This window comes from Globicephala melas, chromosome 17 (assembly GCF_963455315.2).
Source record: "Globicephala melas chromosome 17, mGloMel1.2, whole genome shotgun sequence".
In the NCBI taxonomy this organism is placed as follows: domain Eukaryota; kingdom Metazoa; phylum Chordata; class Mammalia; order Artiodactyla; family Delphinidae; genus Globicephala; species Globicephala melas.
In genome coordinates, this window is record NC_083330.1 from 11,289,503 (window position 1) to 11,308,708 (window position 19,206).

The 19,206-nt window shown below is 44.0% G+C and overlaps 1 protein-coding gene and 1 long non-coding RNA gene across 2 annotated transcripts in view; both read right to left on the minus strand.

Annotated features, from left to right (window-relative positions):
• Positions 1–36: 36 nt before the first annotated feature.
• On the minus strand, positions 37–5,588 carry LOC138842388 (uncharacterized). Its single transcript, XR_011376856.1, has 5 exons — positions 5,315–5,588; positions 4,683–5,084; positions 3,345–3,459; positions 1,215–1,750; positions 37–160 (listed from the first exon to the last, which is right to left on the minus strand). It is a non-coding gene; the product is annotated as an uncharacterized lncRNA (long non-coding RNA).
• Positions 5,589–6,141: 553 nt separating this feature from the next.
• Positions 6,142–19,206, minus strand: part of PDE7A (phosphodiesterase 7A) — a 113,889-nt gene continuing 100,824 nt past the window's right edge. Inside the window, exons 8-13 of the mRNA XM_060287605.2 lie at positions 16,113–16,244; positions 15,827–15,918; positions 13,256–13,400; positions 12,719–12,815; positions 11,743–11,823; positions 6,142–7,935 (exon numbers count right to left, since the gene is read on the minus strand). Of these exons, the coding sequence (XP_060143588.1) occupies positions 7,727–7,935; positions 11,743–11,823; positions 12,719–12,815; positions 13,256–13,400; positions 15,827–15,918; positions 16,113–16,244 (756 nt within the window). The 3' untranslated portion in view covers positions 6,142–7,726. The remainder of the gene's footprint in view (positions 7,936–11,742; positions 11,824–12,718; positions 12,816–13,255; positions 13,401–15,826; positions 15,919–16,112; positions 16,245–19,206) is intronic.

The window sequence follows — 19,206 nt, forward strand, 5'->3', positions numbered from 1 at the left end:
CTGCCTCAACAACAAATGAATTGGTAAATGACTCACCCAGGGGTGGGCAGGAAGCTGAAACAGTGTGGAGAGGGTCAGGACTCAACCCTTAGTTTCTTTGATTCCATGTCCTGTGATCTCTGGTCAAACACTCACTTCTCCCCATATGTACCTTAAAGATCTGTAAAATGAAAATAGAGGTACTATATTATTTATTGAAACACGTCCACATGTAAGTGGACCCATGCAGTTCAAACCTGTGTTGTTCAAGGGTCAACTGTGTACGTAATGAGTGTGGCAAAGAGCGCTGGACTTGGAGCTAAAACACGACCCACGTATGTGATCCTGGCCAAGTCACACCTCTTTTTAAAATGAGACTAATGCTCAGTCCAGAAAACTAGGATTAAATAATGATTCTGAACACGTTCTGTACATGGCAGCTTGCTAAGTAAGTTACTACATTATTTTACACAAGGTCACTGTAGTGCCCAGTAGACGGATTTCTCCAGTGTTCTTGGCACCTGGAAAAGGTGTCATTCTGTGCACAGGCCTGGGTGGAGCAGTAGGTCTTAGTCTTCAGTTCTGGTTGTCCTCCCAGTCGTAGGCCCTTCTGCAGAAGAAAACTGTCCTCATTTTTTCTTTTTTTAAATTTTTTGACCACATTGCATGGCATGTGGGATCTTAGTTCCCCGACCAGGGATCGAAACAACCCTTGCATTGGAAGCCCAGAGTCTTAACCACTGGACCGCCAGGGAAGTCCGCTGTCCTCTTGCTGTATTAAGAGTTCCTATGAGTCTGTGCCTCAGTGGTGAAGGAAGAAAACATGAGGTAACAACTACTGGAAACAAACCATCCTCTGGTAACTTCTCCAAAAAACACAAGTTTTCTGTGTAGGTTAGATCTGGCAGATACAAGTTTAAACTTTCAGGCGTTAGCCCAGTAGCACCCGCTCTGGGATTGCCAGGCAGAAGGAGGCACTCGGTTTTACAACAGTATCACTGTTCTGCCTGTTACTGTCACAGTCTTTCCCATGAACCTTTAGCCATTCCCGAGTCCTCTTCCCCCTTCTCATCCTAGACTCAGCATTCTTCTGAGCTACCCCACTGAGCCTTTTTCTTAAAATTCTTATTACTTTTTCCTTGTAAACCTTGTAAGCAGGCTAGTTCTTGGTTCGTACTAGTGTGATCACTTGAGAACAGATAGGACAATAAAATAAAATAATAAAAATAGCATACCCATGGAAGGATCCAGAAATCTTGGATGTTTCCCCGAAAGCTGTTGTCGTTAGTCCACTTGGTAGGGGCTGGAAAACTTAATGTTCCTCTAGCTGGAGCTTCTCAAACTTCTCTCCCCTGGAAGATTCTCCAGCCTCTTCTAAAGGTCAGAGAGCTCCTTCTCTAAGCTGAGAGAATAACACGAGTGTAATTTAGACATTACCAGGAAGCTAAAGAAGATGATCCAAATAGCACCTCCCATTCCATCCCAAACTGCTGTGGCCGCTACAGGGCAGTCCTGTCCCTCCTAACCACTGTCTTCCCAGCTGGAAAAGCCGTAATTTGGGGAGAAAGACACTCTTCACAACAGGATTTTTACCAGAGTTGTGAACAGCTTTCTGTTCACATGGCCTAGGAGCCGTCCCTCTTCACTGGCCAGTCATGCTTGCTATCAGAGGATGAAAAAGGGTGAGAAGCAGGTGTGATCGGTGACGGTGGAGAGCACGTGACACTCTGCACGATGATCTCTCTGACGCAGCTCCGGAGCAGACTGCCTTCTGCAAGGGGAGCACCAGCCAATGCAGAGACATGTGTGACTCAGGACGCAGCCCTGGCGAGCTGGTCCAAGTCCTCCCTTGGGAATCTGAATAGGAAACCTTGAGCGAGGGGCACAGTTGGTACCTGGAGCTCAAATAAGCACGCCATGAGGTACACGTGTACCCACGATACCCACAAGCAGTTTATACAAAACAGATGACGAGGACACGAACAAGGACACTGGGACTGAACCGTGTGTCAGGACATTATTTTACCTTCACGAGGCAGACATGTTATAGGTTAGGGAGCCACGCAGAAGATGAGGTGACGCGCTAATACATGACCAAAGACCTTAACACAGTCGATCTAGCCATAAAGACAACACTTTAAAAACTTTACTGCCTTTCTAAGCAGACACTCCAAGGTAGAGAAGAGAAAGGAAGAGGAGAAGTGTGGGAAGAAGCAGACGCAGCAAGAAGCTACATCTCAGAGTGCTCAGACCCCCAGGTTCTGCTTCTGCAGCCTTCATGGGGTTTGTCTCATTATCGTGAACATGAATCCTCAAGATAAAGCTCCAGTTACCCTGCAGTGATCTGAGTGAGACTCTGTTCCCTACAATGGAAAAGTTAACCCCTATCTTGTGAGGATTCTTAGATGGAAATTCAGAAACTTTCCTGCAAATGTTCAACTAGGAACTTTAAACACATTCCTTTATGATACTTTCTTCAAAAGATAAAGCACCGGGCTTCCCTGGTGGCACAGTGGTTGAGAGTCCGCCTGCCGATGCAGGGGACACGGGTTCGTGCCCTGGTCCAGGAAGATCCCACATGCCACGGAGGGGCTGGGCCCGTGAGCCATGGCCGCTGAGCCTGCGCGTCCGGAGCCTGTGCTCCGCAATGGGAGAGGCCACAACAGTTAGAGGCCCACGTACCGCAAAAAAAAAAAAAAAAAAAAAAAAAGACAAAGCACCTTGGGATACCATGCAGCCTCCCGATTCTTTATAGGATGCGGCTCAACAGTAAAGAAACACTTCAAATTTATGCTCAAAAATCTCAAACAATGCATAGCTTAAACATAAATGTAATATAAGATGAACTTTCTTAACAAGACTATTGATGGGACCAGTGGAAAGCTGCAATAAACCAATAGGTCACTGTGCTTCAGTTTTAAAATACAGCTAAAAAGAATCTAATACTAAAAATGGGGGTGTTTCTCTTTCCCTGACCATTCTACCAGACTTCAGGATAGGTTCAGGATGACTTAGCATAGCTGTAAAAGTAAAAAAAAAATGTTACTGTGATTGATAAAAGTTATTAGTATTTTACGAGAAGTATCACAGTGAACATCTAAGACTTATATTTTAGAATCAAACTTGAAAGCTAAATGATTTTTCCAGTCACGGATGTTAGTAAGATTCAATAATGACTGGAAATGGTGTCATTTTCATCATTAACCCAACAAAATCATTCATTCTCGACAATACCCCAACACTTTACACTCATTTTGTGCAATACAGAAACCTCCCATGTTACATAACAGATGCTTTCCACACATCATCTTGTCACCCAAACATTTTGAGAACAGAGACCCCGTCTCGGTATTTAGTTTTAATACCTTTATTACATCCAGTGCAGTTCTGCACACAACAGGAACTCGGATACTGTGACCACGTGACTTCGCCATCGACAGACTAGTTTCCACATAATTGCTCATGATGGTAGACTGATAGCTAAAAAGGAAACAATTCCAAGTTAATTTTTTCAACATTTACTGACGGCACAGTTCACGCTAGCCCTATGCTAACCACAAGAGAAAAAAAGGTGGAGGAGATGGCTGTGCACCCCTGGCAGTCCCCCGCAAGTAGCGGTCACTTCCCCTGGAGACAGTGGACAACTGGGGGCCTTCCAGAGGACACAGGTTGTCTGCAAATCCTCAGCAAACAAGGAATGGCTCAGGCTAAGTCTTGCACATATCTGGATAACTCTGTGTTTCAGATACATGCTGCTAGTATGGTGATTAATGTCACATTTATTTAAAAACATTCCTGAATGCAGATTAGCTGTCGGTCATTGTCCCAAGCGGGAGATACTGATTGGGAGGAGATTTAAACAAAATAGTTATACATTAAAAAAAGTACACATGGGGCTTCCCTGGTGGCACAGTGGTTGAGAGTCCGCCTGCCGATGCAGGGGACACGGGTTCGTGCCCGGGTCCGGGAAGATCCCACATGCCGCGAAGCGGCTGGGCCCGTGAGCCATGGCCTCTGAGCCTGCGCGTCCGGATCCTGTGATCCGCAACGGGAGAGGCCACAACAGTGAGAGGCCCACGTACTGCAAAAAAAAAAAAAAAAAAAAAAGTACACATGAAAACACTGTAAACCTCCAATGTGAAAATTTTAAACTTTTAAGAAAATCGAAAGCTTTAAGAGTCAAGAAAGATTTTTGGAAAGAAAGGCTGTTACAGGAATCTTCAAAGAATTATTTGCACCTCTAACCTGTACCTAAGGTACAAACACATTGCCCAGGTTGGACAAAGGACATAAAATACTTCTTTTATGTAAAGAGGATCATTATAAACCATCACACTTACTGAGTGCAGATACTGACCAGGAACCAGATTGTTTTTGTTAAGCTAAGGCTTACCACAATTTTCTCTCCGAGGACCTTCAGCCTAGAGCAGAGGAGCTGCCCCCCCATGACTAAGGGCCGGCCCAGAGCCCCAAAGGGCTGCTGCAACGCTCAACAGTTCTTTGAAGTCTCCTGTTTTATCTTAAAAATTTGTGAATTTTGCATTCTCTTCTATAATATTGAATTACTCATTTAAACTGTGACCTTCTAAATTACTGTACTGTTTCCTCAGATTTTTCTAGAAAACCGATGTTCAAAGAATATAGGTCCTGTTGAAGAAGCAGGGCTATAGCCGGTAATACCACATATATGTAACAAAACATACCTTTGCAGTGGGTTTATTTTATGTGTAGGCAGGAGATGGGAGCAACGCTCAGGTGTCTCCCCCTGAAGAGTGGCAATAAGAAGACAATCCTCTGAATATCCAACAGTGAGAAACATGTAACAGGTCAGAGAAGAAGAAAGCAATCATACACTGGCAGATGGAGCCCAGGCAGGCTCAACTGATGCAAGGCTGAAGGTCTGTCTGCTGGATGTGCCAATCACGCAGGCGTGGAGAAGCAGCTCCTGGCGGAGAAGCTGTAGCCTCGTTCAGGGGAGCCGTGGTCCACAAACGAGTAGCAGCAGGTACGTCCCTGCAGGATGCGTGAGGTGACTTGCTTCCCTTGCTCAGAATCCATGCTCAAGCAACCGGCTGATCGTCGTTTGGCTTCCCGAGAACGTCTGCCTAAAGGGAGAGAACGACTGATAGTTATATTTCTCACTGTAAATTGAACTATTAACGCTTTAAAAAACCATCAGTTTCTGTGAAATTGGTTAATGTGAGTTTGCTATGAGATACAGTTCTACTTTCCATGTGCTGACATGCTAGGTGTGTGAGCTGGCAAGTTTCCTTATCAGACACTGGATGCGTCAGATGTGCCAAGATGATACTCCTCGTATAAGTGGCCAACTGACCTTCCCCACATAGCCCTTGGACTTCTGCACCCAGCTGTCCAGTGTGGTGGCCACGAGCCACATGTGGAGACCGGGCACCTGAAACATGGCTGGTCCGAACCGAGACGTGCTGTAAGCATAAAATACACGCCAGATTTCAAAGACTCTGTAACAGAAAAGAGAATGTAAAACATCTCAATAGTTTTTTATAATGACTACATATTGAAATGATAAAATACTGTGGATATGTTGGAATAAATATTATTAAAATTCCAGCTGTTTCTTTATCCTTTTTTTTAAACGTGACTCCTCGGAAATTGACAATCACTGACTCAGCTCACACTGTATTTCTATCCGACATCACTCTTCTATGCAAATAATGACTATGTTTGAGTTCAAAGTTTACACGTATCCCTTCTAATGAAATGGACTCGAGAGGATCCAGGAGAGGCCCAGTGGTACCTTTCTTACGCTGATACCGAAAGTAGTATTAAGTGGCCATTTCTTATTACTTGACTTTTAAAAGGTCAATACGAGTAGTATTTTAGTACCTGCAAGGCCTGAGGTTCCCGCCGTGGGAACAAAGGGCTGTGGAGTCAAGAGGCTGGGCTCAGAGCCGACTTCTCCCGGCTGTCAGGACTCTGTCCACTACATCCCGGCCTCAGCTTGCTCACCCGTGAGGTGCAGGCAGCACACGAGCCCGCAGGACTCCGCCTGCGCCCAGCTCTGCCTGAACAAACGTGTAGCGAGCGAATGCCGGAGCCGACAAGCGAATTCTTTGCTTCCCTAGTAATTTAGTGTCATGGTTTCCAACGGACTGACTTACAGGTAAATATCAAAGATGAAAATGTGAAAAGATAGGTTTTTATTCGTCAAAAGTTAACAGCAACAGGCACGTATTAAAATGAGTATGGCAAAGCCTTTTACAAATGGCTTTACACTCAAGCTTTCTCCCAAGAGAATGACTGTTGCAACAAACTTGTAAACATAATTAATAAACAGTCCTTTACAGTAACAAGGGAAATACAATTGAACTAAAAGAAAGCACCGGTTTCTCTTAAAACTAGATTACAGTTGTGCTTACTACACATAAAACATTTTAAAACAAATTACAAAAGTGGAATGTTGTAAGTTTAAAATTAGTCCTTAGATTTTGTCCTAGAAAACATCTGTTCACATCAAAAGGCCCATCAAAGGGTAACGTTTCATCAAAGGGGGAGGGACAAGAAAACAATGCACTTTTTTCAAATCAAAACAAGAAGTTTGGTCACTTAGCTTTGTGCATAGTTTAAGGCATCTGGAGCGATCTGTTACGGCTGACCTCCCTTCCCCTCCCCACGTGTGGCTGCCCATTATGTCACATTCTAAAATAATAAATAAAAGCTGACGTTCCCAATCCTTCCCACGTGGATAAATAGAACACATGCACAGTCACACATGCACAAGCGTGCCCCACACACACATCCGCACACACACAACATACCTCTCACTCCCTGCAGCGAGAGGGACTTTAGTACCCTTGCTCTGAAGGACACACTTGCCCATCCCACTTTATTTCAGATTGGCAATACCCTGAGCTGATTATGGTGTTTTAAAACATTCCACCCTTTTCTTGCATGTGCAGGTCAAGTGTACATTAGTGAAAACAACATGCAACGTCTTCACTGCGGAATCATAATACAGCTAGGACACTGGGGTTCTGCCCCTCCCGCCCCAAATTAAAAACTAAGAGTTAAAAAAAATTGCATTGCCCAACAGCACTGGAGTGAAAGCTCGGCGGCACTCTAGGATAAATGCTCAGTTTCCAGTGCACAAAGTAAAAGGATAGCGAATGGGAGGCTTTGGTGGCATCCAAAGAAGAAAGGCAAACCGGGGGAAAGGGCTGCAGTTTAGGTTTGATCTTTAAAATTCTTAGTGGTTCCTTCACAATCGTGCTCCAAGGCGGATTGAGAACCAATATTTCAGAGTTGGTCTGTAAACATCGAGTCTGGCCAGAGGCGCAGAGGCTGGGCACTTCACATTTCCATTTTCTCCGAGAGAACTTAGTGGAAGGTACAGATACACACTGTTGCATCAGACGGGTTAAATTCCAAAGATTTCTGCTGAAGGCTTCGGTTCAAGTTTCATGATGCTTCGAGAAGCACGAGGGCCACTGCAAAACTTCCTGCAAAACTTTGTTATTCCCTTCGGTTCGCTCCCACTGGGCTTTGCATATTCAAGGTTTCACACGAAAGCCAAATGCATATTGCTGTGTTCGGGTCTTGTAATTAAAAAGTGGGTTCAAATGATCCAACAGAGGAAATCTTGGAAATAAATAATGCTGGCGTCATTCACTTCCCTCAGCAGCCGAGAGTAAAGTTCTCTCACCTCAAGACCCCATTCACATTTCTAACGAGCTCCAGAGGCAGTCTGCCCACTGACTTGGGGGGCGGTTTAGGATAACCGGTTCTCCTGAGGTAATAACTGTGAGTTCAGCTCCTCAAATGCAGCGTCAGCGTCCTCGCTGCTGGACTGTTCTCGCTGCAGTCCCTTCCAGCTGGCTTTGTTCAGCCCCACGTGTCCGAGCATTGTCTGGGACAGCCTGGTGTTGGAGAACCGGGCCCATTCTGTGAACAGAGGCTCCACGAGATACGTCATAAAACCTGAGACAGCAAGAGAAAAGGTATTAGTGGATGTTCTGAAACTTTACAACGTCGAGGTGGTGTTTACTCTCTTAAGTCCTATTCCAATATTACCTCTTATTTTTCAAAAGATGTGTGTGCAGATTTACATATCTTCTCTGAAGACTCTATTTAGGCAACTTACTGAAACCTGAAGTAAAGTTGAACTGGCAAACACAGCCCATCTCTTCTGACGACTCCTCTCAGCTGCACCAACCATATCCTTCTATTTCAGCAAAGCTGCGGCGGCCCTCTCAACCCTGAGGAGCAGGGCACAGTGTGCCCAAGGCTAAGGGGGTCCCCCCGGGGCTGTGGGTGACGAGGCCGGACTGAGGCGCGGCTGCCCTACCGTCCGGGCTGGTAATCGTCACACCTGGTCATGAGCACAGTGGGCCCGCTATGAATCTCAGGATTTATAAAGCCAAAATGCATGCCACAAAGTGTGAGTCTAAAACGAACAGAGCAGATTAGTTTAGACAATTAGGAAAGTGAACATCAAAAGTGTACCAGGGGGCCTACTTTACAGACACTTCCTACAATCGATCTCCCTTAATTCAGTCAGAAAAGGAGAAGGAGTGGTCTCGGGCCTGTCTGCATCTCTGGGTTACACAGCACTCGAGCTCACATTACAGCTGACTTAAAACTACATAGTGTCTTACACAGGGTGAAAGAAGCCTCACCTTAACAATCAGATCACATCTATTAGGAGAAGCAAATAACATTGTCTTCCTAAACTTTTGATCAACGACAGGAAAATGTACATTCTAATTCTATCACTGTTTAACAGTTTTAAAATTTTCTTCATCTCTAACACCTTTTCTTTTCAGCAAAAGACCACATGGACCACAGACAACACAGGTTCCATTTAGCTAACAAAAAAAAATCTCACTGGAAATAAAGCACCCACTACTTTTAATTAGAAAAGTCATATACGGTCTGATGATTGAATTTTTTCAAGTGTACAGATTATGGTATCTGAAGTAGTAACGATATTGGAAATAAGGCTTTCTTCCATCTCTTTTTTTAAAAATTTATTTATTTTTGGCTGCGTTGGGTCTTCGTTGCTGCGTGCGGGCTTTCTCTAGTTGAGGTGAGCGGGGGCTACTCTTCGTTGCGGTGCACGGGCTTCTCATTGCAGTGGCTTCCCTTGTTGTGGAGCACGGGCTCTAGGTGCACGGGCTTCAGTAGTTATGGTACGCGGGCTTCAGAAGTTGTGGCTCACGGGCCCAGCCACTCCGCGACATGTGGGATCTTCCCGGACCAGGGCTCCAGGGAAGTCCTCCATTTCTTTCTTTCATCTCTTCCATCCCCTCCACACATGTTAACTGAGAACCTTCTAGATGCCAGGTACTGCTCTGGGGTGGCCACGGATAAGCAGTGGACAAACAGACAAGATGTGCTCTCCACGAATTACGTCTGGTGAGGAGAGAGAGGACACGGGAAAACGGCATCACTGCAGTCAGAGCTTCTGGCAGCCAAGCCACCCCCTCAGCCCCGGGTCAGGCTGAGCCAGCCGCCAGAGCCCTGTCTTTTCCAGGTGCCACAGTCAAGTCGTGAGCAGCCGGAGTGTTGCACCCAAATGCAGAACCTTATTACCGCAGGTTTCATGCAATCCATCTTCTTTGATTCTCCCACTGTCGCAACTGGTTGAGAGCTGCATCCTGCTTCTCACATCCAACAAATCAGCTCTCACTTCTGGCTCTATGGTACCTAGGATTCTTTTAGGTCTTAAGTACCTGATAACAATGCACGGGCCGGGCCGCAGACACAGCCAGGTGGCAGGACGCTACTCGTGAGCTGCTCATCCACCCGTGAACCCCCTTAACTGTCCCAGCCCATGCGCCTCTATCTCTTCTCCTCAGATACCACAGGGCGCTGTGTCAATGCCTCACCCTCACCTGGTATGTGACAGGACCTAGTGTTCCTACCAAAGAAGAAAACCGTGTTAATTAAACACGACTTCTACCTGCTGACCACATGCTGGCTCCGAGTAACTGCTGCTGAGCACGGAGTTCATTCTAATCGTCCCCTGACTTACCCTAGGAAGAGGACCTCTGCAAGCCCCGTTTTACCTAGGATTTGATGTCAGAAAGACCAACACCTGTTCTCTGTATAAACTGGGCAAACTATGTGGAAAAGAACACCAGCAGTGCCTGTGTCCTAGGGTGCCGTGAGGGGTCAGCCCACGTCAACTGTCACCGCCTTCAACCTTATCCCTGCCCCCCGGGGGACCGGGTCCACAACTGCCCAACGCTGACAAGGTCAGAAACGACAAGAACGGCTTAAGGGATCTAGCTTCTTGTCCCTTTTAAAAATTGCAGTTTTTTAAACCTCCTTTGCAACCTCTCTCATGAATCACGGGAGTAATGTGCTGAGGCACGAAGTAAGCTGGAGTGAGTGCACAAGCCAACCCCTGCTCTTCGACTCGGCCCCCTCTGCCCATATTTCAGCTGTTCTTCCGCATCCGAAAGTTATGCCCTTGAGGACCAGGCCAGAGCAGACAGGCTTCTTGTCCCGTCATCCCCTCCCCTCCCACCTCCCTCTCCCGCGCTCCTGGCCAGTCCCAGCTCCCGGGGGACTCGGCGTCCCCGCGCTGTCCCCGCAGGCCTGGGCCTCACTCTCCCGCATCTCTACTGCTCCCTCTGCAGCCAGATCGTTACTACCCACGGCCTCCCCTGAGGATCCTCTGCAACTGTTGTACGGTGTCAGAATTCTGTTTCTGAATTTCTGACCCTCCAGCACAGTCCGCTTTTCCGGGTATTAGCAACGCCACAGTATTGTGCTACCTTCCGAATTTCTAGAAACTTTCTCTCTCCGAAGTTTCTGGACACACTTCACTATTGTCAACCGAGTTCTGAGAGGTCCTGCTCAGTATTGGCCACCAAAATTACGCCCGTCCCTCCATATCCTTCTGAGTGACCCCCACTTGGCAATCCACCCACCGCACCCCAAACCTGGCCCATCTTCCCTCGGCTCGTCTACGAAAAGCTGCACGTTCTTGAATCACAGCCCCTTCATCGTGCTTTCTCTTACCGTCACAGTCCACTCAACAAGCAGTTCTCAAGTGAGCCCGCCCTGAGGGGCAGCGCTGGCCTTGGGGACACACACCCCTCCAAAGGCCAGGTCGGCACCTGGAGCTGTGACGACAGGCATCCAGCGCCTCAAGAGGGGTGATGGCTGCCTGGAGAAGAGTGAAAGGTGGCTTCTGGGGGTGACATCTGAGGTGGACCCTCAAGGAAGAGGAGGCTATGAGGCAGAAGGGGGGCCTGGCGAGGCACAGAGTGAAGGAGCACCAGGGATTTGGGGAGCCCCAGGGAGTCCCGAGTTGCTGTAGGTAAACGAAGGGGAAGGTGTTGGGGAGAAGACGGAAGAGACAATTGGAGGCCAGCTTGCAAGGGGCCTGTGTGAGGTGCTGAAGAGTTAGCTTCAACCAGCAGGCAGCGGTGAGAGAAAAGCCGGCAGTCGTGGAAGCCGGTCTTCCCACGACCGTCAGGCCCAGCGGTCCCAGAATGACGCCAGTGAGGCTCCCACATGGGAAAATGATGCATTCTTTCCAGTTCAGAACAGAAAGTTATTGCTACCTGCTCTGCTTTTGAGGAACTAAAATCAAATGAGAGTAATTTATAAGAGCCAAAAAAAGGGAAAAACCAGAATAAAATTTCTTAAATTATTTAAAAATTAGAAATAAGCATAATTTTAATACTGATATTTCAGATGTACCTCTCTTCTTGGCAAACTTAAAATCAGTGGCATTTTAAAAACCAGTTATATCTAAGTATGCATAGTTACCAATCTGGATGTTGGCAATAGATTCGGTCTGACGATCACAAAGTGGACTCACACCCAGATGATACTTTTTCTCTATGTCTCCTAGAAATGGAAAAAAGAAAAAAAGAATTCTTAATGCGGAATATATCTATTGGTTAAATATATAATGAAAGTCTTCATCTTACCTGTAAATTCCTTAGGAGTAATGTAACACAATCCTCATGAGAGGATGCCTTCTAAATTAGCTCTTTTTTAAAATTTTTTTTTGGCGGTACGCGGGCCTCTCCCTGCTGTGGCCTCTCCCGTTGCGGAGCACAGGCTCCGGACGCACAGGCTCAGCGGCCATGGCTCACGGGCCCAGCCGCTCCGCGGCATGTGGGATCTTCCCGGACCGGGGCACGAACCCATGTCCCCTGCATCGGCAGGCGGACTCTCAACCACTGCACCACCAGGGAAGCCCTAAATTAGCTCTTTTTTAAACTTTAAGTTATTCATACATAGAAAAGGCTGCCAAGCCAACATCCTATTTTAAGTGGAGACAGTGGGAAACTTTTACTAGGTGTTATCCCAAGACTGTAACTCTGTCAGCATTTTAATTTAAAACTCAGGTTTCTGAAAGGAAGGTGCATGGAACGAAGATCCTTGGTTCCTGGCTTTAAATCACAAAACATGTCTTACATGGTCATATGGCCATACCCTCCACACAAGACAAGGATGGAGCAAAGGCAGGAAAATCTTTCTGTACAGAAAACCTTCTAGCCGGCTCCACGTCTAATTCATAAATGCCTACACACACATCGGATCATTTCAAAAGAGAACTGCTGATTTTCAAAACAGATGCTCAATTTGTGCATTATTGGTTATATGTACATCCACTATGAATCGTCACTAAAACTATCAGGCACCTTCTGCTAGACTCTGCAATTGTCTGAGTTATTTTATTCATATGATGCTAAAAAATGAGCTGACTAGACTATCACTCAATACTGTAACTTGCCTTGATGGAAGAACTCCTCTGTTACTTTTTCACTCCACTGCTTGCTTAATTCCCAGGTCCGACATGGGTTACAAATATCTGCACATTTCAAAGCCATCTAGCAAAAGCAAAATATGAAAGTTGTCTTAAGAAGAAGGTAAAATTTCAATTTTACTAAGCTTAATATATGCTAATAGTGGGGAAAAGAACACCTCAGAAAAGAAAAAGAAAACGTTGCAACAGGAAATTTGTTATCCTTTATACTGATTTTACGATACTATTAGTTGTAACAATCATTTTTGCAGAAACACTGAAAGCCTACTAAGCAAATTATACACGCTTGGTAATTCCGGAGAGGCAGGCATAGGACTGCACTAACCAGAAAGCTACAAAGGAATCAGCCACTTCTCTCTCATTTTTTAGATATGAGAACTTATTAAAGTGAAATGCTTTCCCTCAGGATTTAACCACTCAGAAGACTACACGAGAATATTTCATTTTTATTCTAATAGTCATGTGATTTGCTCTAGAAATAGAATCTTTCCAAGCTCATTTTACCTGTAAAACCAAATGCCTATGCCTGATGTCTTCCAGATGTAAGTCGCCTTTGTCCAGATGGGCCCTAAACAAGGACAGGTACTCGTTCTGCCGGCTGATGTCCGTGGCCAGTATCAGAGCGCCTATCTGAGCCTCCATCTGTTGTCTGGAATTAGAGAAACATAAAGAGAAATACAAGTCTTTCAACTGAACAGCTACTTCTTGATTATTTTTTCCTTAAGTCTTAATACTCAGAAAGCTTTACAGGGCCCTAAGATATTCTAACTGCCATTCAACTTTTAACCTACCAAAAAGATGGATTCAAAGAATGCATTTTAAAAACCTACTAAAATAATCAAAACTAAAACCAAGAGAGTTGGTAGGAAAATACCAATATGCAAACACTCCAAAAAGAATGCCTAAAGGTGGAATTATATGCCTAAGAAAGTCTATGTAAGATTGGCTGGGATGCAGTGAACAACTTTGGACTCTTTTTTGGTGCCTGAGATCTGAGAGGCAGGAGGAGGGTCAGATGGAGGAAGAACAGCCCATTCCCACTGACTTCTGCAAACTTTTGAAGATGTCTGACTAAAACCTGATGAAGTTCCACCAATTTAATAAAGTTTAGACTCAACTATGCTTTCAGGGCCGAATTCAAGAATTAATTATCCAAATTTCCTGGAAGGGAAAAGGTAACATGTTACTACAAATAACAAATACATTATATCATTTAAAAAACCGCCTCAAAAACAAATACCGTATGCTAATGCATGCGTATGGAATCTAAAAAAACTGTACTGATGAACCTAGTGGCAGGGCAGGAATAAAGACGCAGACATAGAGAACGGACTTCAGGACACAGCTGGGGAAAGGGAAGCTGGGACGAAGTGAGAGAGTGGCATGGACATATATACACCACCAAATGTAAAATAGCTAGCTAGTGGGAAGCAGCCGCATAGCACAGGGAGATCAGCTCGGTGCTTTGTGACCACCTAGAGGGGTGGGATAGGGAGGGTGGGAGGGAGGCTCAAGAGGGAGGGGATATGGGGACAGATGTATACATACACCTGATTCACTTTGTTATAAAACAGAAACTAACACACCATTGTAAAGCAATTATACTCCAATAAAGGTATTTAAGAAAAAACTGTTTCAAGTCAAATAAGAGAAATGTTAAAAAAATTCCTTCTGTTTCAATGGGCCATCACAAACATTATCTTTGTATAATGATCAGTAAAGAGCAGTCAATAGATTAAAAGGCTCTAAAGATGGTTTTTTGGAGACCCTAGTCCGCCATCTTCTTGGTCTGCCGACTTTCCGAATAAAGTCGTATTCCTTGCTTCAAAAAAATATAAAATAAAAAAATAAAAGGCTCACAGTATTGAACAGTAAATAAAACAAACCCTAAGCAAACATAAAAGAATGCTATTATGCAGTATTCCTTATTTTCAGTTTTTATTTGTATTAAAATATGAGAATTCAACAGGGTTAATCATCAAATGCAAAACACGATAGAAAGGGAATAATGAAGCAAACAATTTAATCTGCCTTAGTCAAGAAAAAGAGAACTTATATATACAAACACTGTGTGGTTTAAGCAGTTTTTGTATTTGTACTATGACAAGAAACAATTTTACTTACCAGAAGTACTGTCATAACTCCAAACGGTATCCATGAATACAGATTTAAAAAAATAAAAAGTCCAGCTTTTTTCTCACGGACATTACCAAAAACATTTTTGTGTTTTTATGAGGTTGTTTTAAATTGTGAAAGGGAGAAAGGAAAGAGCAATGACAGTAACTTAAATCTTGATACCCACATGTATTTTTACGCCTCACCTTTTTTCTAGAAGTAGGTGGTTTACATCCACTGACACGGTTTTCCTAAGTGCACCTTCTCTTGGGGAGGCATCGTTAAAAGCTTCAGTTTGTGGACCCATGACATGAGATTTTGTTGACCACCACCATCATTATCATATTGGGCTCATTTACATGAATGCTTTTTATTAGCCTTTCAAATGGCCTGCTCAACATCAAGTGATATTTTCTTAAAAAAATGTAGTATTTTCTGTTCTTTCAATTCATTATTTTATCCTATAACTCTAGCAGTGACTCTAGGACTATGCTGTTGAGGATACAAAGCATTCTTTTCACGTCTTATCGGTTTTGAAAACTTCCTGGAACAGATTTTAATGAATCTGTTTCTTATACAGATTGTTTACTTTCTATCCAATTTACCTTTACAGCTAGAACTTATGGTTTTATTCAAAAGAGCATAAAATGGAAATATGTAATACCATTTACATAAATAAGCAGTAAACCATGACTGAGCCACTGTGTATTTGGAGTGGATTTTATAGTATCTATGAGTGATCCTTCATAAAAATTCACTGAAAAAAATTACTACTGACTGTATTTCAGAACAGGTTTAAATTATTAAAATTTTGATGTAAATTTGTAAAATAAGATAATTTACCTGAAAATTGTGGAACACCTGAATATAACAACATAATTTTAAAAACTTTATACGGTTGTTTTTGCAACTTAATTTCTACAGTTCATAACTAATTAATTTTGTCTTAATCCAACCTACCTGCTTTCTAATGGCATATGTGAGAATAAACCGGATTCTCTCAATAAACCCACTGCAGATCTCCAGTGGTGATTTTCCAGTACTGAGGTATTCTACAAAAAGAAAAGGGCATCTCTGAGTAAATGGTAAGTCTTTTTCTGAACATAAAGAATTATTTGTAAGTAATATTAATCTGATTAAAATCTGAACGTTCATGGAGAATTTATTTACTCCTTTCACTTCTTTAAACATGACACATTTTCTAGAATGCAAGAATATTAAATTTTGAGGATAAAATTGCACTAACCTTGTATAAAGTTGCCAAGTAATGGTTAGTTTTAATAAGGAAAGGTTGATTAACACCTGGATGATCCAGATCATGAGTGGCAGCTGCAATTAAGCTCAGCAAGACGTCCCAAGGAGTTACAGAATTGGCAAGCTGGAGTGCGGCAAGGAATAACTGATTACAGACATATTTGAAACACGCGCTGCGCCATTACAGTAGCTGTTCTAAGTTAGCCTCGACTGAGTGTCGGCGGTCTCCTCCCGCCATGTTTCTCGGGCCGCTCATCCAGGCCACGGAGTGCCTGCCAGCGGCGGGTCTCCTCACGACCCTGGCGGCAGGCGTGGTATAATGGTGTCCCCGCCCACGTGGAGTGCGTGGATGCAGCTCATCCTCCATTGGAAACTAGCATCATTAAGATGACAGCTAAAGTATAAACCACCTTTTTGAGAAATAAAAGTTTTCAAACAACAAACAGAGATTTGAGTATTTCTGTTAATGTAGTCAGAGACGGCCTATGAGGTTTTAAGAACATTTTTATCATGGTGAGAACACTTAAGGTGAGATCTACCCTTTTAACAGGTGTTTAAGCGTACAATCCTGTAAACCTATGACCGAGCGTGTGTGTTTACCAATAAATTGGTTACTGGGTTTCAATCAAGGATCCAAATCCAAGGTTACTTCTGAGGTCCCAAATGTTGAAGGAAGCTACTGAGTAATCATGGAGCAGAAGTTTACGTCAAGTTGGTAGTGAAATCCTCTCCCCATGGATGGACAGTTCAGAACAGCATACACAGTGTATTCATCTCAGGAAAAGCCATCCTGTACACTAGCCATTGTAATTTTACTCTCAACAGTCATTTACTATTCTTGATAAAATAATCACAATAAATAAGCTTATTTACCTGACTGAAGTTTTCAACGACAAAAAACACTCACCTGGAGTGTGTCGCAAGCCCAGCTCCACCAGCGCCTCCCCAGCCCACCTCCGTTCTCCGCCTGCAGCCCAGCCCTCGCCCAGCCCCCGCCCACAAATGACTGGCTGCGTTCTTGCAGCACATTCCACATCCTGCCACACCAACACTGCCAGAGCGCAGCGTGCGCCCGTTTAGCTTCACGCTGGGGCAGTGCTCTCTGAACGTGTAGGGTCCTGTGCCCTAACAGCAGAGAAGTATTCTGAGCATAGGCCACCCACATAGGTATACTTACTTACAGATTACAACACAGAGCCAACCCATACTGCACGTGATAAAACACGGATGAAAACCGAAAAGTTTTAAAATATGAGATAAAAGTATTTTTGATTCAAATTCTAGTATATTCTTTCTATGCCAGAATGGATTTTTTTTCCATCCCCTGCGCCAAGTTCATCTTGGTCTGAAAAAAACCACTGTCGGAGGGCCTGAATCCACTAAAATAGTGTAAGCTGTTTGAGGGCAGAGAATGTAAATTATTTATTTTTGTATTACCTGTAAATGGTATATAGAGAAACTCAATGAATGGGTAGAAGATGGTGAAGACAATTATTTCCTCTTTAGGAGAGGTAAAAGCATTTAAAAAAAATAAAAGATTTTAAAAGTGCTGCTTGGACTTTCCTGGTGGCACAGTGGTTACAAATCCACCTGCCGATGCAGGGGACACGGGTTCGAGCCCTGGTCTGGGAAGATCCCACATGTCGCGGAGCAACTAAGCCCCGTGCGCCACAACTACTGAGCCTGTGCTCTAGAGCCCATGAGCCACAATTACTGAGCCCACGAGCCACAACTACTGAAGCCTGCGCGCCTAGAGCCCGTGCTCTGCAACGAGAAGCCACCTCAATGAGAAGCCCGCGCAACGCAACGAAGAACAGCCCCTGCTCGCTGCAACTAGAGAAAGCCCACGCGCAGCAGCGAAGACCCAATGTGGCCCAAAATAAATAAATAAAGAGTGCTGCTTACTAATCAAGATGAGCAGAAGGTGCACTCCATGGAGCACCCTGCATATAAAGCCACATCCCCTCCTGACATAAGAATGCAGGCGTGGCTGTGGATATATTATGAACATGCGATTTGTTAAGCAATATTCAGAAGTGTTATATTCTTACGATAACTTTGGCAGAAGAACAGACGTGGACCAGCCTGGGAGAAGGCAATAATCCAGAATTGTTAAAAATTAATGTATGATTTACACATGACCTCAAACAGTCTCAGGCAGATTAAAGAGTTAACTATTAAAAATAGAAACATGAGAAGCAGCAGTTGAGCTGTTAAAGTTCTGTGAAGGAAAAGTAAGTTCTAAGTTTGAAAACAAATCACACATGCAAAAAAAATTTTGAATAAAAATGCAACATTTCTGCTTGTTACAAAAATCTTTCATCAGAAAAAAAACTTTATGAGTTTCCTAACAAAGACAAGGAAGTCAATGACATTAATGCAATTTTTAAAACTAGATTTTTTTAAAAAAGACAAATGTCATCCCCATTTCTGACTGTTGCTATTAGGTGCCGTTAGGCTCAACTGGAACAAAATTATAATCTATATTCTGAGGTTCAGCTTTGAGGACATAAAAAATAAATACTAAAGTTAGAGCTGATACAAGTACACACCAAAGGAACTTTCAATAATTTCTTGGTTTTCAAATATTTTTGTCTTTGTTTTTTTTTTTTTTTTTGACTTAGAAGAGCCGGGAATTAGCTCTTACGTATAAATCATAAGATATAAAAACCGAAAGCAGGACTTCCCTGGTGGCGCAGTGGTTAAGAATCCACCTGCCAATGTGGATTCCCCCGTGCAGGGGACACGGGTTTGAGCCCTGGTCCGGGAAGACCCCACATGCCGTGGAGCAACTAAGCCCGTGTGCCACAACTACTGAGCCCACATGCCACAACTACTAAAGCCCACGTGCCTAGAGCCCGTGCTCCGCGACAAGAGAAGCCACTTTAACGAGAGGCCTGTGCACCACAAGGAAGAGTAGCCCCTGCTCGCCGCAACTAGAGAAAGCCTGCGCGCAGCAACGAAGACCCAACGCAGCCAAAAATAAACAACAATAAAAAAAAACCCAATAACAGCACCAATCCATAAAATAAAAGCTGGTGTTTAAACAAACGAATGGAAGCAGGTTTCCCACTGAACACTGTATA